At 34.1% G+C, this 19,603-nt stretch overlaps 1 protein-coding gene across 3 annotated transcripts; it reads right to left on the reverse strand.

Annotated features, from left to right (window-relative positions):
- Positions 1-872: 872 nt before the first annotated feature.
- On the reverse strand, positions 873-19,601 carry LOC105152480 (temperature-induced paralytic E). 3 transcript variants are annotated; one of them, XM_087405040.1, is made up of 7 exons: positions 19,416-19,601; positions 19,098-19,310; positions 16,177-16,589; positions 13,775-14,041; positions 12,942-13,135; positions 8,745-9,064; positions 873-4,373 (listed from the first exon to the last, which is right to left on the reverse strand). In XM_087405040.1, the coding sequence occupies exons 3-7, from the start codon at positions 16,379-16,381 to the stop codon at positions 4,310-4,312; spliced, it is 1,050 nt and encodes a 349-aa protein (XP_087261166.1). In that variant the 5' UTR covers positions 16,382-16,589; positions 19,098-19,310; positions 19,416-19,601; the 3' UTR covers positions 873-4,309. The 3 variants fall into 3 exon arrangements, with proteins under 3 accessions (XP_087261166.1, XP_087261164.1, XP_087261165.1); XM_087405038.1 differs by having other exon boundaries at positions 19,098-19,601; XM_087405039.1 differs by having other exon boundaries at positions 19,093-19,601.
- Between the last annotated feature and the right edge of the window lie 2 nt (positions 19,602-19,603).

Genomic DNA, 19,603 nt, shown 5'->3' on the forward strand with positions numbered 1-19,603 from the left:
TCTTTTTTTTCCAGTTGCCATTACCAGAAACTATTAAATTATAACGACTATTTGTCGTACTTGTAGCACTTCGGTTTGTTTCCTCAGTCTTTTCTAATTCTTCGTTGACATTACTATTTAAAATTTTTGTTACAAATAAGTTTTACAGCATCACAAATGTTTTTAACTATTATATCATAAGTTCAATGATAAATAGGATGCGGCAAATCCATAAAATATTTTTGCGCCTTTCAATCTTATACCGATAAGACACAGCAAAAATAAATCTGATATTTATTTCATATGCGTTGTCGATATTCGGATAAGAATTAATTAATTTTGGAGCATGTGATGGACATCACATTTTGTAATTTTAAATTGCAAGTCCTCGCTTACTTGATTCTTCAAACTCCACATTTCTTCCACAAGATTTGCATTTCACATGTTCAGCAAGCGCCAAAAAAACGGAGTAAAAATTTATGATTCTATAGCCGATGGCTGATTAACAAAAAAAATCAAATGTCTGAGATGATTTCTATTTTCTAGCAGAAGTGCTCACAAAATCTACTGGTTTCTCTAATTCATATCTATTTGGAGAACGTTCTTTTTCTACCATCTCGATTTCTTCTATGATTATCAGATTTTATACTTTTTCTATTCATCTTTTATTTCGCGTAGAAATAAATGTTGTCGCATATCGTGCCACGTGCTACGAACAACTAACGGCTGTCCAACGAATTTTCTAGTTTGAAACACACACAAACACACACACACACACACACATCTGTAAGACGAAAATTTTCAAAAAATCAAAAAAACAAATTTTTCGATTTTTTGAAAATTTTACTTAGACTTACCCCCTTAAGATATTTAGAAAAATATATATACATATCTCGTGAAAAAAGCTTTGACAAAACATTTTATTGTTAACCGCAGAAAAAGCCATATACACTTTCACACGAAATCGATCATAGTTCGATAATAATATTGAAAAATTTACAATAATTAAAATGTACATAAATATAAAGACGACGATGATGTTGCACGTTCCTTTCGCGTGTGCCAGAATTGTAGAAAAATTATCTCGAATATCTTTCGCAACACTCGTTGAACAACTTATTCGGTGATAATACAGGCGTGTTTACATAATTCCTTTCCTTCATTCAATAAGATGACAATGCTAATTGCGTTCTGAGGTGCGCTTTTTATAAATTCACAGAGCTTTGACTTCACACATGAGATGTGATATATTTAAAATCGAATACACGGCCGGAGCGGGTGGAAGGAACGATTTTTGGTGTTTTGCGCTTCTATAAATCTATCTAATCCTATATACTTTTAGCCGCGACGGTCAAGTGCCATATAATATATTTTATATATATATATTTTTTTTTATTGGTACTATCCGAACGCAGCACGCACCTTTTTTGCTTTTTTTTATATCGCAAGTTAGTACAGATTAACAGTAGCGATTTAAATGTTCACACGTTGCGTGCTCTATCGTATAAGTCTCTATTTGTTATAATTTATATAATATATACTTCTTTTTCTTCTAGAATTCCTTTGCGGTGATCTTAATTTTTTTATGCGATATTTTATTCCTCTTACTATCGTATTGCTCAACCAATTCCACGAGAAACCTGCGCTCAACTTGTACCAATAAAATCCGATCGCCTTTCGGTTATTTCTTTCTTCCATCGTTTAACATTATCGATATTATTTCAATTATATTTTTATCTGTTAATACTTATTAAATATTCTTTTAATTATTGTAGATCACAGACAACTTGTTCTTAATCCATAAAAACAATTCAATTATCTTTTTTTCCCCATAGATTACCGATGTGTGTACTGTGCCTTTTACAGTGATGTATCGTGTATGTATGTAGGTATTGCTCGATGTGTGTATGATTGCAGAAATAGCACGAATTCCAGAGACGTAACCGAGATGTCGAGTGATAATTACATATGGTTTTTTTTTCGCATCTCACCCAGTTTATTGCCGCGTGGAACACCAATATTTTCAAAGATGGAGGCTTCAGGTTGCAGATAATCAAATAATTCATATATTTTCAGTAAAGTCTTCTAAGTTTTTCGATACAAACGCTATAACTAAATGCTCATGGGCATTTCGAAGTATTACTTGGATACTTCCAGGATTAGAGTTTCCATGCGGCAAACGTTTGGTCGATATTGCAGGCGATGTTAACGCTAAAATCATAATGTAGCGTATAGCTAATTATGTTCACGGCCGACATTGAGACGATAATAAGACAAGCCGTCCTTTTTAAGCCTGAGAAGTAGCACGAACCTTATTACGACTGATATTTTTATCGAGATTACAATTTATTTTCAATTATTCATTGCGCTCCAAATACGTTTCACCCTTTGAGGGATGCCCGTTAAAACTTGTGTGTAGAACAATTCAATTTTAATATAACATTATCAAATATAACATTAAAATAAGCAAACTGTACACATTGTTGAAAAAGAAACAATTTGGTGACAATGAGTCTGCTCTTTTTAATTATGCTCTTAACACCTGTTTCCTCTCTTCTTAATTTCTTCCTGAAGGAATAGCGTATAATTTGCCTCGTTTGAATGCAGAAAGTGCACCTAAAAACAACAGGCCATATCTCGAGTTTTTTTCTCTCGAGAGAAGCTTTCTCTCCGTTATATACCGAACGTTTCTTCGCCTTGTGCACTTGTATCGATTTAAATGCGCATATGTAGCAATCGTAAGACTCGCGAAGGTACCTACGTTTCTTCGTACGTGTCGGTCAGGTACCTGAAAACCGTTAGAATTTGTGCGTGTGGAGATCATAGTACATGGACGAGACCGCAACGGGATGCGGGAGGGGGTGGACATTTGCGAATCGCGCGTTTTTTTATTTGCAAAAGCGTGTCGCCAGATAAAAGTGGAACGGACGTGATGTCGTCGGTGTGTTTGATAAAAGTGTCTAACGATGCACGCGAGTGGACGCATCATGATCACACAGCAAGCGAATTACCTGATAATACTCGTAACGTTTAACGGTATTTAGCTCATAGTTTTACTGATTAAGTTCTTTAAGTTCATAGCTATATAAACTCGTGACTTTAATATACAGATAGCGCGTGATGTCGCGAGTAGAACCTCGCCACGCATTTTTTTCCTCCTCTGCGTTCCCCAGATGGACGTCCGTTCGGTATCGTTGAGTGAACCAGAGGAAGCGTCGGTATGCGCTTCGTTGCAAGTTTGCATCAGTCGTTTTGAGAATGACACGAGTCCAGTAACTTTGAGATTCAATCAGTTAATGGGCATAGAGAGAGAGAGAGAGAGAGAAAACATTTATCGCTTACGTAAAAATAAGCTTCTTTAAAGTCCGCAATTTGGTGCCGCATAGATGAAGACGTACATTCCAAAAATTTACGGCTGGCACAGGCAGATTTATAATCCACCGTTGAAAATTTATCGCTTATTACATATATAAATTTGTAACTTAATCATTACACATTTTTTTATAATTTCAGAATAATGCAGACTTTAATTTCTTTTAAGACTTCCGCCATTTTCAAAGCGACTGATTTATTTTCTCTTTACGCAGAACGATCATCTACCATCGCGGATACATCGTGGAAAATCGTTTAAAAATATACGGTGTATCCCGAACGCTACGTATACGACAGTAAGGACAGATTCTTCGTGTTTACAAGGATGCGATATACAGGCACGAGATTCGCGAATTGATTTCGGATCGCGAATCGTACTTAGACAAGCTACGAAGAAGGCATCGTGCGAGGTAAATCAATTTTGGCGGGCGGTATAATGACTGCGCCGCCAAACGTTTAAACATTTGCAAGAAATGAAGAACTTTTCTGGCGCATACGAGCATCGCACTGAAGATACCGCGTTTGAGAGGGACTGCTGCCTCTCCGGTATGAGTTGCGACAGAGTTTATACGCACGACTTCGCAATTATTGAGCTATTATCGAGTAAGAAAAAGTACGCGAAATATCGTGACTGCAAGTATAGTCGGCGCTTGTAATGGGGACAGATTTTTACAATAGAGAAATGGCAGATTCGTCAAAGGTTTCCTTGAATCACCGTGTAATCGCGTATGATTCGAGTGTCTCGAGAAAGTACCGAGTTTGCCTCTGGTTCACTCCGTGAATCGCGAGGGTGGATTTTAGTCGATCCTGAGACAGAAAGATAACTTGCTCCTCTTCCTCATCCTTCCTCGATCAAGAAAGCTTCTTCGGCCAACGCCTTTGTTTCTATACGGACGGCGATAAATTATCGCCTAATGTGGTCTCCACGAGATATTATTCAGACCTTGAAAATGTCGCTTCAAACTGCTGCCGTCGGCCCAGGGGGAGTTGAGATACTCGTCGTCATCGTCTTGTTCAAGTTTCTGAAAGGTAAACACAAATGTGAAACTTTTCTTTTAATATTTTCTTAATAAGGAGTATCATCTCAGGTTTATTTATTTCGATTCGCTGCTTGAAGTTATAGAGATTATTTATCGACTTATTTACGAGCTAAATTTAAAAATTAGTTAAATTTAATTATTAATTAATTTAGTTGTATTACATTGAAGATTATATGTAACATGAACGTAATCATCTTCAAATTTTTAAGAAAATCTGCTTTTGTCATTTTTATATTTAAAAAATAATTCATACAATCTTTAACTGTGCATTTATAATTGCAACATTACAGTATATTATATAGAAATGTATGTCAAAATTAAAAATATCAGTTTAGCTTCATCGTGTACCTTAACTCAGTTCACCATCGACATTTCGCATATTCAATTCGTAAATTTGAAGTCTCATTGATATTCCAAACTTGCTTATCTATATGAATAGAGCGTGAACGACCCTAATACCTCGGTTTCTGCAAACTCGTGTACTATTCGCGAATAGACCACCGCGAGAATTTGACAAGGTAGAGAATTTGACGAGCTCGCGAGGGTTGTTGGAAGCTATAGGAGGGCTGAGAAAGCAAGGGGTGAGTTAGGCGGGGCTTGGATGGTTGTTGGGTCAGAATCGATGCTCGCGTCCTTGCTTGATCTCAGCGTGGCCTCTCTCACGCATTCCACATCAACGTCAAAACCGCAGATCCACATTTGCGTGGGAGGTTAACTCGCGATTGATTATAAGCACATGTGCGAACTCGTGCCGCACGGAAACGTGAATGCGTCGAGTCATATATATTCAGGAAAAGTAGGTGAATTAAACAAAGTAATTTGCTATGTTGGGTATTGGCTATGTGTAACACATTTCGAATGAAATCTCAATCATTCCCAAACAGCATAGAATTTGCAGCAATGTTGCTGCAACTTTTGTACAACTCTGTGCTGTAGGGGTTGAAATCAGTTCAGATATTATAAAAAAATCTTATTCACAAGGTTTAATATCTTTTCTCTAATAATGTCAAATTTAATTTTTTATAATAATGCATAATTTAATTTTTTATAATAATATATGCTAACTTAAAGATTTTTGTAATTATTGTAGACTTTTCAGAAGAGGGATGAAAAGATTATTTAATCTCGATTGTGAATACGAAATGATATATTGAAAGTAGAAAAGATTTGTGAATTTAATAGAAAGTTTTTGTTGAATAAGTTTTTTTCGGAAAGTAGGAGTTTCAAAGGTTATTTTCTTCATCTACTTTCCAATTCACGGAATAATTATAATTCTCTCTCGCTTTTTCACGCTGACAGATGACAGAATAAATTAGGACGAAGTAGTATAAGTAGCTTTGCGTGAAGAATACTTGCTACTACATCTTCTTGACAAATATAACGGGTCAAACATTGTCGCGCGTGTAGTCCTTTTCAAGAGTAAAATGGATTATTTACGGATGTAGAACACGCTCGTCCAGTGTTTACTTAAAAATGTTTGCCGATTTATTATCTCCACATCATATACATGTTGCAGAGATCGTTTATGACTTTTTCTTGAGAAATGTTAGAAAAGTACTAGTTTGTGTAGAAATATTACGAAAACAAATTCGCTGTCATCGTACAACGGTACTTGCGAAAGATCCGCTTGAAAGATGAGACATGAGGAAATAGGGATGTTTGATCGTTGCTTCTGTCGCAGCTAGCCTTTTGAACGGCATGGATGAAATCAGGGATACTTTAGATAGATTACTCTGTATATATGCTGCTGAATGATGGTGGGAGAAGTGGCGACTCGCAGTCTATCGCGCAGTCGTTCGACCTATATCGTTCTGCATCCCGAGTCGCTATTTATAGGTAGATGCGCCGGTAGTCTGGTCGAGAACACTTTCTGCGCCATCATTTTATTACGTCGATAGCGTTTTAAGAACAAATTGTTTTTATGGAGTTAATCGCGAATTAAAAAGAAAACGTTACTGCAAGAAGTCGAGAAGAGATTTCCACATGGCCCGTGTCGCGTATATTATTTCTGTAGCGATTCAGAAACATTCTGCTGAATTCGTGGATCAATTTATCTTCCGCAAATGTATCCTATGTCTGTTCTACGCCCATGAAAGCGATATTCGATCACACATATGTATTCTGTTCGAAAATCTGATCGTTATATAATTCGGAATTGTCTTCGATTATCTAATATTATTGGAAGATATATCCGTAATATGTATCGATGTATTTCTTTAATGATTCTGTAGATCGATCATTTAGAATCCGCAATTAATTATTATTATGATTAAAGATGTACTAGGTGTACAGGTTTCTGCAAAAAGTGAATGGAATTGAAAATTTATACTTTCCGTATAAAAATGTGTTATCTACTTGTATCGTTACAATTACTTTTTTCCAACAAAAATAATTATTTAACAAAAGTTATTCAATAAGAAATAGCATTTAAAAAAATTTTTTTAATATCTGTGCTCTAATAGAAATGTATGGAAATGTATTATAAAATAGTGACACAAATCTCAATTTTTTAATATACATTTATACAGGTTAAACCTTTTTCCTATAATAAAAAACTATGACATTTTCCTATAAAAAACTTATGACATTTTCTATTTATATTTACCACAAAAATTTATATATAAAATAATATTCTATTAATATCAAGAAAAAAGTAACGAAAATAATAATGACTCGTTAGTTTTTGAATAACGATAACGAGGTATTTTTTATAAATCAGGAACAGTAACGAGTTACTTTCATAAAGTAACTTTGCCAACTCTGGTTATATGCATATAAAACAGTTCAACAAGATCAATATTTTTATCTAATAATACAATTTTATAGTATTTTATAATTTTGAATAAAATTGTTTTCGTTTTATCTTAAATATCTCTTCGATATAGCTTACTTGGCTTTTCTTTTTCAATTCTTTTTTAGTATTTTGTTTATTATTGCTTATACCATTTTTATTAATAAAAACAATTGCATTTGCTTAATATTGTTATATTCTTTAACGTCTAGCATTTTGATTAAAAGAAATTATTTATAATATATTCATTTTTATAAAAGTTATAAGCAATATTGATTTGGGCTTGCTATACTTAAATAAGTATTCTTCCCGTAATAGTTAATTAATTATTTTTTAAAAACATGTCTCTCTACTTCTTATTGAAATTATTTTTATCTAAATCATTGCTAAACTTTTTTTATTATTTTCATAAATATGATATAGAAAAATTGGTAATTTTTTTTATAATTTTTCATTTTACTAAAAATGATGTGTAATACATCCTTAATCTCAATTAAAGTCGTACCGGAATAATACTTTGATTACGACTATCACGAGACTAAATTGTTATTAAGAATATACGTAATCTGATATATTTTTACGTACAATATATTTGACATTTTTTCGAGCCGTATTTATTAATATGAAACAATATATACATGGGAGTTGAAGTATTACTTCTACCATTCACGTGGCAAATAAAATGGTCATTTTATTGATTGCTTATTTATCACTTAAGAGGTGTACGTTCCAGCGAACGTCTTTACGTACAATGTCCTCAGAACGTCAATATTCGTAAAATTTGCCGACCTGTTATTGTTAAACGATGCATTTCCGTAATTGGATAGATATATGAATATTTCGAGTTGTTTGTGAACAACTTGTCACACCAATTCGATTGTTCACAACCAATCAATTTTATATAGAACAGAGGGACGCTTGTTCAGGTGGATTATCGAACACCTTCGGTACACCGCAAACCACGAAGGAAATTGACTGAATGGCTACTAGTATGGCAACGTTATACTTGAACGTGCGGACTGTGGAACGACATTTATATACTCAGTGCACTATCTCTATAGCGAGTCGTTCATTCAGACGACTTTATGTCTGGCGTAAAATTATTGCATCGGAGTTAAGCACTTAGACGAAGGAAGTTAGCTCTTACAATATAAATACCTATCTGTGATTACGAAGCAGAGATAGGTAAACGAGAAGAGAGTTCCGTTTTATTCTAAATTGTGCCTCTGAAAGCTTATTTATTTTTTACATTACTCATTTTATATATATTTTACAGATACATTTATGCGGAAAGAAAAACGCGCCGTGGTAGTTTTTTCGGAGCTCAAACAGTATTATTACTTTTAGAAAATAACTCTTAAGTCGTCGACGATTGTGATTAAAGCGATTATACCTATTGATGCTTACAATTAGAAAATCTTTTCGAAGCCTTACAGAAGACCTACGAAGATGTTTAAAAGTGAACGACAGTCAACAAGTAAGATAGTGAATCTGAACAGCCTCTTTATGTTGACCCGTTCCCAATTCAATCGATATCACGAGATTTTCGAAATAGTGCTTACCCCTGAATGGAGAGCGAGTTAGGAATTCCGTCAAGACTTTCCCTGCTGATGTCGTCGGCCATTGCGACCTTGAGTTGGTGCCCGAAGCTCGCCAAATCTTCCCTGAAGGCTTCACTTCCGGGCGTCAATGCACCACTAGTGGGTGGCAAGGGTGTATCGGCGCCTTCCCCTTCTTCCCCTTCCTCACCCTCTTCACCACCTACGAGGACACCTACCTCGTCTTCGTTGTAGATCTTGAAATAGGCGATGGTGAGGTATATCACCGAGATTATGAAAGATGGTATCGGAATCGCCATCGCGTACACAAGATTCATATACACCTGAGGAAGCGTTTCAAACATGTGACTAGAACTTGGCGGAATTAATGCACATCCACAGTTCTTTTATCCACACATCAATAAAATTTTGTGGAAAAAATCCCACGAACGAATTTCGACTAAAAGATTAACTTAATTACAAATATTTTGTAATCAATTACTCACTACAAGGTATATGAAAAAAATTAATTGATAAAAATTTCAGAAATATACTTCTGAAATATATTTCTGTAAATAAATATTACTTCTGAATAACGGGACAAATAATGGCAAGAATAGTGAGATTGTATATAATTTGGCAAATGATAGCAGTATAATCAGCTTCATAGAGATATTTGTATTCAAAAGTAATTAAACCATATTTTTCAATTAAACAATATTAAGTAAAAATCGACTGAGACATGTTCAATACAATTAAACGAAGAAAACCAAGGTGAATCTTGATACCTAATAATATTTTTTTATAAATTTTACAATTTCTAGTTTAAATAAGTTGCTTATTATTATTATTATTATTATTATTATTATTATTATCATCATCACCATCATTATTATTATCATTATTATTGTTATTGTTGCTGCTGCTGTTGTTGTTGTTATACTATTTTTTTTTAGTTGAATTAGTAAGACATCCGCACGGAATGAGAGAGAGGTTCAGGTTTGAATTTCGGCTCGAGATGAATTCTTCATTTTGAAGATACTTTCAAAAATGTTTTAAAGATGCTTAATATTAGTAATATTAAATTGCTTATCAATTTTATTTATAATATTACATAAATCAGTTTCAGTTTAGAGTTTTTTGTATTTTAAGTCGATAAATAATCAGCGCGCAGTTTGCTTAATCCGGCTTTTGTTTCACAAAATTTTCTGTAAAATTTATTTTACTGAATTTCAATATAGAATTTCATAGATTTTTAGGTCGCTGATTACAAATCTGAAGTAAAAAAAAAAAATAAATAATATAGCGAATTCAATATAGTCAAATTGAAAAAAAAAATTATTCTTCAAAATGTTATCGATTTAAAATAGTGATTTTATTACAACCTTCATAAAAATTTTTTTATATCTCTAATAAATCTTAAGATATAATTTAAAAAAAAAGAAAAATCGTTCTATTTATAAAGCAGCAAATATCACTCTTTAAAACTCTTTTTTTTGTTTCAATAATTTCTATATTCCTATCATGTATATACATAAATTTTCATTAAAATTACAGAATTCAACATTTTTCTTGATAACCATTTCTTGATTATCATATTGGATCTATCGTTTAAAATTTTACAATTATGAATGCAAATTTGAAATTAGTGACTTCAAAAACATTAATATAGAAATTTTTAAGATTATTATCATTTTCATTGCATTTTCTAACATGCATTTTTTTTAAATTGTCAAATTTAACTCATCTTTTGTTTATAATTTATTATTAATGCAAAATATATATTTATTTATGTGTACATATACAAGTTTTAAGGACATAATCATACCAAACTTACACAAGTCAATTATGAAATATGTATAAAAACAAAAATTTTGAAGAGATAAATATTTCATTATATACAACAAAGATTTAAAAATTGAAAATTGTAAAATTAAAAAATATTATTAGGTACACCCTCTCTCGCTCTCCCCTACACTTCGACTAAATATGGCCTTCTTCACTTAATTATATTTTCCATTCAATTTGTAAGAATAAATTGTAAAAACGTTACACGATGTCACTATGAAAATATCATTGCTAAGATAGATGATCTTGCAAAGTGACTTTTCTATAAATTCGGCGGAAGAATATCCCTGAGAGAGCCGTGTTATTCGCGCCACGTGATCCTATTTCTTCCTGTCATCCATTCGTTCGAAGGATTGGCACTCATGCAACATCGAGAGTACGGCGGCGAGAACGTTTTCCGGGAACGCCGATGTTATCGGCGGTTTATAATAGGACGCCGGCCACACACACTTGTGGAAATTGGATTTCTGCGCGCCGGGAGAAATTTTCTTTTCTTCCGAGCGGCGCATCGCACGCCGCGATGGCTTCCGTCTTTGTCATCGGCCGCCTATTCAACCGCTTGAAATGCATTGTCCGTTCCTTGTAAATGGTTGCATTTCCGTCACCGTTAACGCTATTTCGTCGTGCCCCACGCTCGAAAAATCTCTCTTCCGCTTTCTTATCTTCAATCTTTTGCATGTAATTTCATTGAATTAAATTTGAAAATATGAAAGATACGTGTAAATACTGAAAAATTTTTCTTATGCCGATTGTCTCAAAAAATATGGATGCATTTAAATTCAATGAAAATTAAATCGCTCTCAATACGGTAGATGAGAAATCAATAAAGACATAAATCCCGAATAGAAATAAACGAGACTGAGGCTGGTATTCATAATTAGATTTTATATTTAAGACTACTTAAGATCTTAAGTCTTAAGAAGTTACGAACCAATCAGAAGGCTTCTTAAGACATTACTTAAGACAGTCTTGAAATAAGAACGAACTATGAATATCGCTCTTAGCATAAAATTGTGATTAATCCGAAAATAGTCACCTGATGTATTTTTACGTAAACAATTATCTTGGGTTAATTTTTATATTCCCAATTGAAATCATTATTATTAATCCCTTAATCAGAACATATTATTATGATAATAAAACGATGTTAAAAATAATAAAAAAATGATCACTAAAAGTCACTTTTTAATCATTTACGATTTATCGTGACTTGTTCTATTTGGATTTAATCTGCGGATCTAGATATATATAGATTTTTTAGATATATGGATTTTTTCTTTAACTGCGTTGTGAAAAATAGCTTATAACAAATATTTTTCACAACTTTATATAATTTTAAGTAATACAATCTTATTGCTCGAATTTTTATCTTTAAAGTAAAGGAAAAATCAATTACGTTAACTTTAAGTAAAGAAACATTAATTTAAAGTACAACAGATTCGCGAACATCAGTTAAAGAAATTTTAGAGCGAATATCGATTATGATTAACAGCTGTTAATTATAATAGCCCATTGTATATTATCGATTATTTTTCGATTAGTATTTGAAAATCTTATAAATATGGATTTAATCATAATTTTTGAAAAAAGTAAGCAGAAATTAAACAGAATAAGTATTAGGTGTTGGAATTAATTCGTAGCGTTTTTTAATGAAAGAATGTTATTTATTTCACATGAGCATTAAAAAATACATTAATGAAAGTACTTCCCATCACTTGTAAAACGCTACGAATTAATTCCAACACCTAATATATTAAATAACTTATGACAGTATTTCTAAAAAATAAAAATTTTATTAATATAATGTATTTTTGTTGCAGTTTTTTAATGGAATTGCATATTTAAAGATTTGTAAAGAATAGTTATACAACAATTCACATTTTTTTCGCCATCGAGGTGTAAAAATACTTGGGTGATTATTCCTGAATTAAAGTGACAATCAAGAGAATAACTCTCTTGAGAGTAACGCCGTGTTTCAACCGATTCCGCAGGAATTCATTACCGTGATCCATTTAATTATTTCATACGAAACAGTTTCGGTCGTATATTACACTCTATACTCCCGATAGGCAGCCGCAGTATTGATTCTCAAGTGCGCGGTTCGTCCCAGTGTAAACTCGGGCAAAAGTCATACAGCACTTTTGCGTGATTCGCACATACCGATATACGGGGTAAATCGCTAACTATAACCCGGTCACCGGGTTATAATAGGAAAAACAAACGGAGGCTAAACCATTCTAGTCTAGACGAATGCCATCGCGTTGCGAAGGAATTTGTACATCCTGGATTTAGGGTTGAAAATAGACACAATAAGAAAGTATTGAGTGGACTTAAGATGTCCACACATGGAAAATATACAATAACGCCAGAGACCTGCCACATGTCGAGGTCGCTGATGACTATCCCGGGATCCACTTTCGAGTAGTAACAGCTAAAGTTCTGTCCTATGTTGGCGTACTGCCGGTAGAAAATACTGCAATTCAGCATTGGAGGGTATCCACAGCCTTTTACGTTGGGGAACAGCTTGGCCCCGGTGAAGTACCACACGGAGTCGTTGCCCATGAGACCTGCGAACTTCCCCTCGTTATTGTTCGGCGACGGGAATACTTTTCAGCAAGACAACCGGAAGAACAAACCGGACGGGGACAAAGAGCATGTATAATGACTTTTATATATACAGTACGCTTTCACATTCAGCGATGAATCGTTGAAGTTTTACCGGAGAAAACTTATTTCTTCCGCGAATCGGCGAATGTCACAACAGTTTTAGTTCTCTATTGACTTCATTAAGCCGTTTCTGGCCATTTTTACACGTAGTTAACCGGAATAATTTATCACAATAAAAATTTTTTAATTAATAATGATTATAAAATCGTAAAATGTGATAAAAATATTTATTAATAATGTAATTATGAAAAAGTAACGATTATCAGATGTTTTGAAATATCGCTTTTATTCCAACATTCCTATTATTTCTGTTGGCTCTTTAACTGGATAACGGAAAGGGATTTTATAATTTCATATTTCCCATGTCAAATTACAAACGTTTCTGGTGCACATGTGCAATATCAATTACACGAATAAATAACAAGCTCTTCCTTTTGCTTATAATAATTACGCTCTTTTAAAAAACAAATATGGATGGAACAGATTTAGATGATTGAGATAGGATTAAATGTAAATCCCTCAGTGATATTACTTTGTACCTGTAGGGAAAGATTTCGGCAGTCCATTCTCATCATCCATAGCAAAATTCTCGTCGAGGTCCTCGATGTATTCGCCTAAGGAACGCTCGTAACGAGGCATCCGCTTGTTCTCTTCGTCATCCTCGACACCTCCTACCGCTCTGCCTCCCCCGTCCGCCCCATCGGACGTGTTATCCGGTAGTTTATAATTGACGCGTATTTGCGTGCAATCGTACAGTTCCTTAGTACAACCCTCTCTACAGGATGTCCATGAGCAATTGCTCGTACCTGGACTCAACGATCATTTATGGAAATTTGCGCGACCGCGAAATATAATCCAAGCACAACATACAGAACATTCGCGCGTGAATAAATAACTGGAGGATGAAGGACATCCGAATATACATTTACATACATACAGCCGTACATACACTAAATCGTTAGAATGAATGAAAGCGTGAGACAGCAGATTAAAAGGATGATGATTACATGAAGACAGCGCAGCGATAATTCTTTATGAAAATTTACGAAGGCTGAAGCTTAAAGCTCGCAACTGTGATTCAACAAGCATTATTCTGAATTATACATAATTCATTGAAGAATTTATGAATCATTATTTATTTCAGTTTCTGAAAAATCATCATCCGCCGTCCGATGTGACATTTAAATGAAAAAATATCAGCTATTCAAATACACGGTCAACGCGACACAGAAATAGGTATACATAATGCGAAAGAATAAATCACCGTATGAAATAAATACAGGAAACGTGCATACACCAAAGGCGATTACGACGAAAGGAGAGACTGTTGGAGATTGAACCGTCAGAAAAAGTGTTATGCATGACGTAAGTTGCACGGAATTGTTGACACGAAGCCAGTGCTCAATCGTGAAGAACACCTGCACCTTATTGACGTTCGTGAAGAGAAGAAAATTCAAGTGACGAAGGAGAAACGAGGAGACTCGAATAAGTATAAGCCGGGGGGTACCAAAAGCACAAAGACACCAGTTGCGTCAATCTTATCACAACTCGGCCTCTCTTGTGACTAATCATGATCGAATCTTTTTCATACTTTTATCATATCTTTATATTTTTCATTTGTAAATCGATCACGCAAATATTATTTAACGATAATTAAAGTTCCTCTCTCTCTCTCTCTCTCTCTGATTTTATTTGAAAAAAAAAAACGAAGAATCAAGTTCCAATGAGCTACTAATATTGCGTGCATATGTATTACAATAGGTATTACGTATTCTATACGATTTGAAAGAAGTCATCTGAATTATGAAGAAACGTTATATTTCCTGTTTTTTGAATGTACCTATACATGACTTTGGTATTTCGGTATTCGTCTAATAGCAAATGAAAATTTATAGGATAGTATTAAACTTTTATGTTACATATTTACATATGTGAAATGGATGATTCGACATGAGTAAAGATAGATGCGTGTCATTGGGGAATAAAACATTCATAAATTTTTTGTTACAATCTCCGTAGAATTTATCGTGATCCAGAGCGAGTTAGGAAAGAGTTTGGAATTTCCCAGGTGGCAAAAGAAGACGAAGCAGCTGTGATGGAATGACATTCTTCGACGTTTGCTGTTACAATGAAAGCACAATTACTTTCATAATTGTTATCCATGTGCTAATTTTCTTTCTAATAAGAGGTGGATTGCTATTTTATGCCAACTAAATAAATCATGATATGATAAATATTAAATTAACCGCGAAAAATGTCAGCTGTCCTGTAACGGACGTTCTTCGTCACTTTTTGTTTGGTCTGGAAATAGTCTTTCCAATCATTCATAAAACTCGTATTTTGATGCTGACCTATTTTCGTAAATGATAATTTACGTCAGTTCTTGATGTTCGTTTATCATCGTCTGTCACTTTCGGTCACTTTTGTAAAATATAATAATATATGATTTCTAATTTTTTTTTTAAAAACTTTGCTTTTTCATGATACTGTAAACAATTGTTTTGTTTTACAATATTTATAATATGTCTCTTTTATAATGAAATTAATGCTCGTTTTCAATATATTAACTTGAATCTCGGTTCATATTACTCTTCATTTTATTTCTAATTCTTAGAAATTGTAAAAAGATAAAGAGTTAATTGAAGCGAGATTAAAGTTAAAGTACATTGGTGGAAACAAACATAAATATGATTTTTTAAACGCGATTCTTTCTGCAACTTTAAAAGATATCTTTCATCACATACATACAAGCGCAAAATGAAATATACGTTCATACCAACAAACATACATGCTTGGACATAGAAACAGAGAAACATAAAGGACTTAATTGCGCGCGAAGGAAGAACCTCAGAAGAGCGAAGAATAGAGAAATTCAGTACACAGCATGCAACGAGGAGCGACAATGAGAGCGAACAGATGAGATAAGGTGCCGATTTTTCACCTCTTCTGGATTCAACATCAATGGTGACACACTCGGCGGGTCGAGTTTCGAACTGCATGAAGATGGTGGTGAAGGCAGGGTCGATAACGAAGGGGACCAAGAAGAGGAAGGCGAAGAGGCTGAAGGTGCTGAGGAGGATGAAGAACGCGGTCGTGTAAAACAGCAGCTTCTGCAAGAACGTCTGCTTCTCCTTTTCGTCCGCCATCTCGGAGAACAAACGGCAGTGCTGGTTTCGTGCTGGATACTCCTAAGCGACGTCGTCACCGTCGTCGCCGTCGTCGTTGTCGTCGTCGTCGTCGTCGTCGTCGTCGTCGTCGTCGTCGTCGTCGTCGTCGTCGTCGTCGTCGTCGTCGTCGTCCTCGGCGTGCTTGCTGCTCGTCGTCAGACGTCGGACGTCGAAGAGACGGAACGATCTACAGACAATTTGTGGGTATTTGTCCTCTGTTCCGTTTAGAATCGCGAGTCGAATTTTCTTTGTGTGCGCGCTCCGAAAGACCGGAATCACGGAATCACTCTCTGAGAGATGATTTTATCTTTCATGGAGATTCCCGGAGATTACAGTAAGCGCTGAAATACTTCCGTTAAATATAAGGTTCTTTCGTACACATTTGTGTAACGAGCGCCATTTATCTTGATCATCCTGAAGCAACGTATCGATTAAACGACTTTTTTATCTTCTTTTGTGACGTACATTCGGTGATGATAAAAGAGTATAATTTTTTATATTATCTAGAAGTTGTATGATGTTGGTTCACAATCTATTTTATCCTTTGGCAAACTAGGGGCATGTGTATAGGGCCAGTAAATGGCAGTGGAGATAGGTAAAATCAATACAACTATCGGCGATGAATCTAATATTTTTTTATCGTATTCATAGTGCAATAATCTTTTTCTTCTTCATAAAAAATTAACAATATTTTATCTAGCTCTTAAATGCTCAAAAGTTCCATCTTGTTTAAAATAAAAATGATAAAACTAAGCATTATGGAGTTCATAATTTTAATTTCTCACAGTGTAATGATCTCATAAAATACTTTTAATTTCAACATAAATTGACATAGGTTATTGCAGGAAGCAAAGTGTCAGACAATTACGTGTTTCCAACTTAGTCTACGGCACTATCGGCTTTCGGCACAATGACGAGATCGTTCGATTCTCGTTATAGATAAATGAGACGGACAATACCTATTAACGTCGTATAACTCGGTTTTCATCGAATTCTTTGAGGAATTCTTGTTACAAAGAAGATATCTTGATTTTATAATAAATATTTTATATATTATGTTTTATTATTAAATTTTATTAATGTATTTTATACCCGATTATTATATTTATAAAATTTGCAACGAGAATTAAAAAGAGAAACACGGAAGCTATATTTATTACAATATTTGAAATTTTTGAGCACCAAGTTAAGTTGATTCTCAAGTTTTTCATCAAAAGGCAATTCATGGACTTTTTCGCCAAAAATTTCTGATGTTCCTAAACAGAAATGAAATGATCGTTCTCAGAATTGATTGAATTAATGTATTGCCCTATACGTTATTGGATTTTATATGGATTACACCGTCACGCATACACATTGCACGAGAGTCGATAAAGATAAAACTTATGCGGAGTTTTAAGGAGTTTATGTGAGTATACGTGGGGACTTAATCGCGAAGAGATTAAAGAGACTTTATATCGTGTCCTTCGTGCTTAAAAGTAATCATTTATCTATGTTCACACACCCTTTGTGTTAAAAAAATTAATTAACGTAAGTAAAAAATAAATTATTTATATATCCTACTAAAAAAGCGTTTTATACATCTCAATAAATTGATAAAAAAGATAAAATAAAATTTTTTATGTTACTGATAATAATTTGTTATTTGTTTATAAAAAGTAATACTTAATTTCTAGTGTTTATTGAATTTTTAATTTAATTGCCAATTTGCGATATGTAACTATAAGATCTAATAATTCCTTTACTCGAATATATAAATTTATATATGTATAAATATATGTATAAATATAAATATATATATATTTATTTTTTATGACATGCACAAAAATGCTAGTAATAATTTTTCCTAAATTTGCTTTTAACGCTTTTTACGTTGTAGGTTATATATCCTGTTGTATAGCGTGTTTCTATTGCGAGCCTATCTAACCTTCCCTTTGTCTAATATAATTTTTATAGCATAGGGGATAGATAATAAAAGTCACGGTTACTTTAAAGTTGTTAACAGTTTCTGAAAAAGATGGTGTGAAAGCAATATCATATTCTTGGATTTTGCTGCAATCACTAATTTAAAATAATTATAATCGTAAAATGTAAAAAAATAATATGACGTAATTTCTTTATAACAAAATATTCTACCATATATTTTATTAGTGACAATTAAATCTATTTACGTAATTCTTTATTACTTTTTTTCACGCTTTTCAAGATTTATGTCAAAAGTAACATTTACTGCCACAATTATAATTTACTCTTCTAAAGTAGAATGGAAGAAAAGAAATAATTTGCACCACGTTAAACAATAATTTTAAAACAGAATCATTTAAAATCTAAGAAAATAGTCAATGAAAAGTGGATATTCCAAGTATGAAACTTATAAATTTCTTAAATATAAACGTGTTTTTAAAAGTTTTTCTTCATAACGCAAACTTACACCCAAAAACAATGCGTTATTTTATATAATGGTCTTCGATTAATGGTTTATTCGCGAATAGGTTTTATCAGCTTGCAAAAATTTAAACCTCCCTCTTTACGAGATCTGCGACAATTAGCAATATTTTCGGCGTTATATTTCAAAGCGCCTCAAGCGTTATTGGATCTCAAGCGGTTTGAATCCGCAAAGAATCTCAATCGGAGTGAGTCACGCAAAGAAAACTCGATCAGTCTTCTTTCGTTATTGGGGTCGACGTAACGGTACCCCCTATGTAGAAGATGCGAATGCATCAGGGCTCGGCGCCCTCTTCCTGTGCCCCCTCATCATCGTCATCCACCTTCTGCTCCTCCTCTTCCCGCGTTCCTCTGCCCACCTGCCGATCTCTTCGTCTCCTACTTCCGCGCACTATGTCACACTGCTGTCCACCGTATACATTTGTCCCCGCGATATGCGAATCACAGCTTTCGTCACGACGCCCTGGCCGAAGGGATGATTAAATCGGGGGCGTGAATAAAGAGAAGAAGGACGTAAGGGATGAAAAGGGAAAAGGGGGGAGACGGGAAAGATAAAGAAACGATATACCGTTCCACGATTCGTAGATCACGACGAAGTCCGCATAGCGTGCGTTTTCAGCGAGCTTTCATCGGCAACGACTTCCTATGATAGAACGATGTTCGGGTGTGTATAAATCTTTCGTCCTGGCCGCGGCGCCGACGGATGCCGGGCTACTGCAGTCGGTGGAGCTTTCGGGCGAGCTTATTTTCTAGCGA

The sequence above is a fragment of the Acromyrmex echinatior genome, chromosome 4, assembly GCF_024713525.1.
Source record: "Acromyrmex echinatior isolate Ae372 chromosome 4, ASM2471352v2, whole genome shotgun sequence".
Classification (NCBI taxonomy): domain Eukaryota; kingdom Metazoa; phylum Arthropoda; class Insecta; order Hymenoptera; family Formicidae; genus Acromyrmex; species Acromyrmex echinatior.

Bases quoted from the DNA above. Each gene is read 5' to 3' on its own strand.
- LOC105152480 (XM_087405040.1), bottom strand. From the start codon at position 16,381: ATGGCGGACGAAAAGGAGAAGCAGACGTTCTTGCAGAAGCTGCTGTTT. The intron at 14,042-16,176 runs GTGAAAAATCGG...CGTTGAGTCCAG, and splicing joins TGATGTTGAATCCAGAAGAG to GTACGAGCAATTGCTCATGG. The intron at 13,136-13,774 runs GTACAAAGTAAT...GGAAGTTCGCAG, and splicing joins GCCGAAATCTTTCCCTACAG to GTCTCATGGGCAACGACTCC.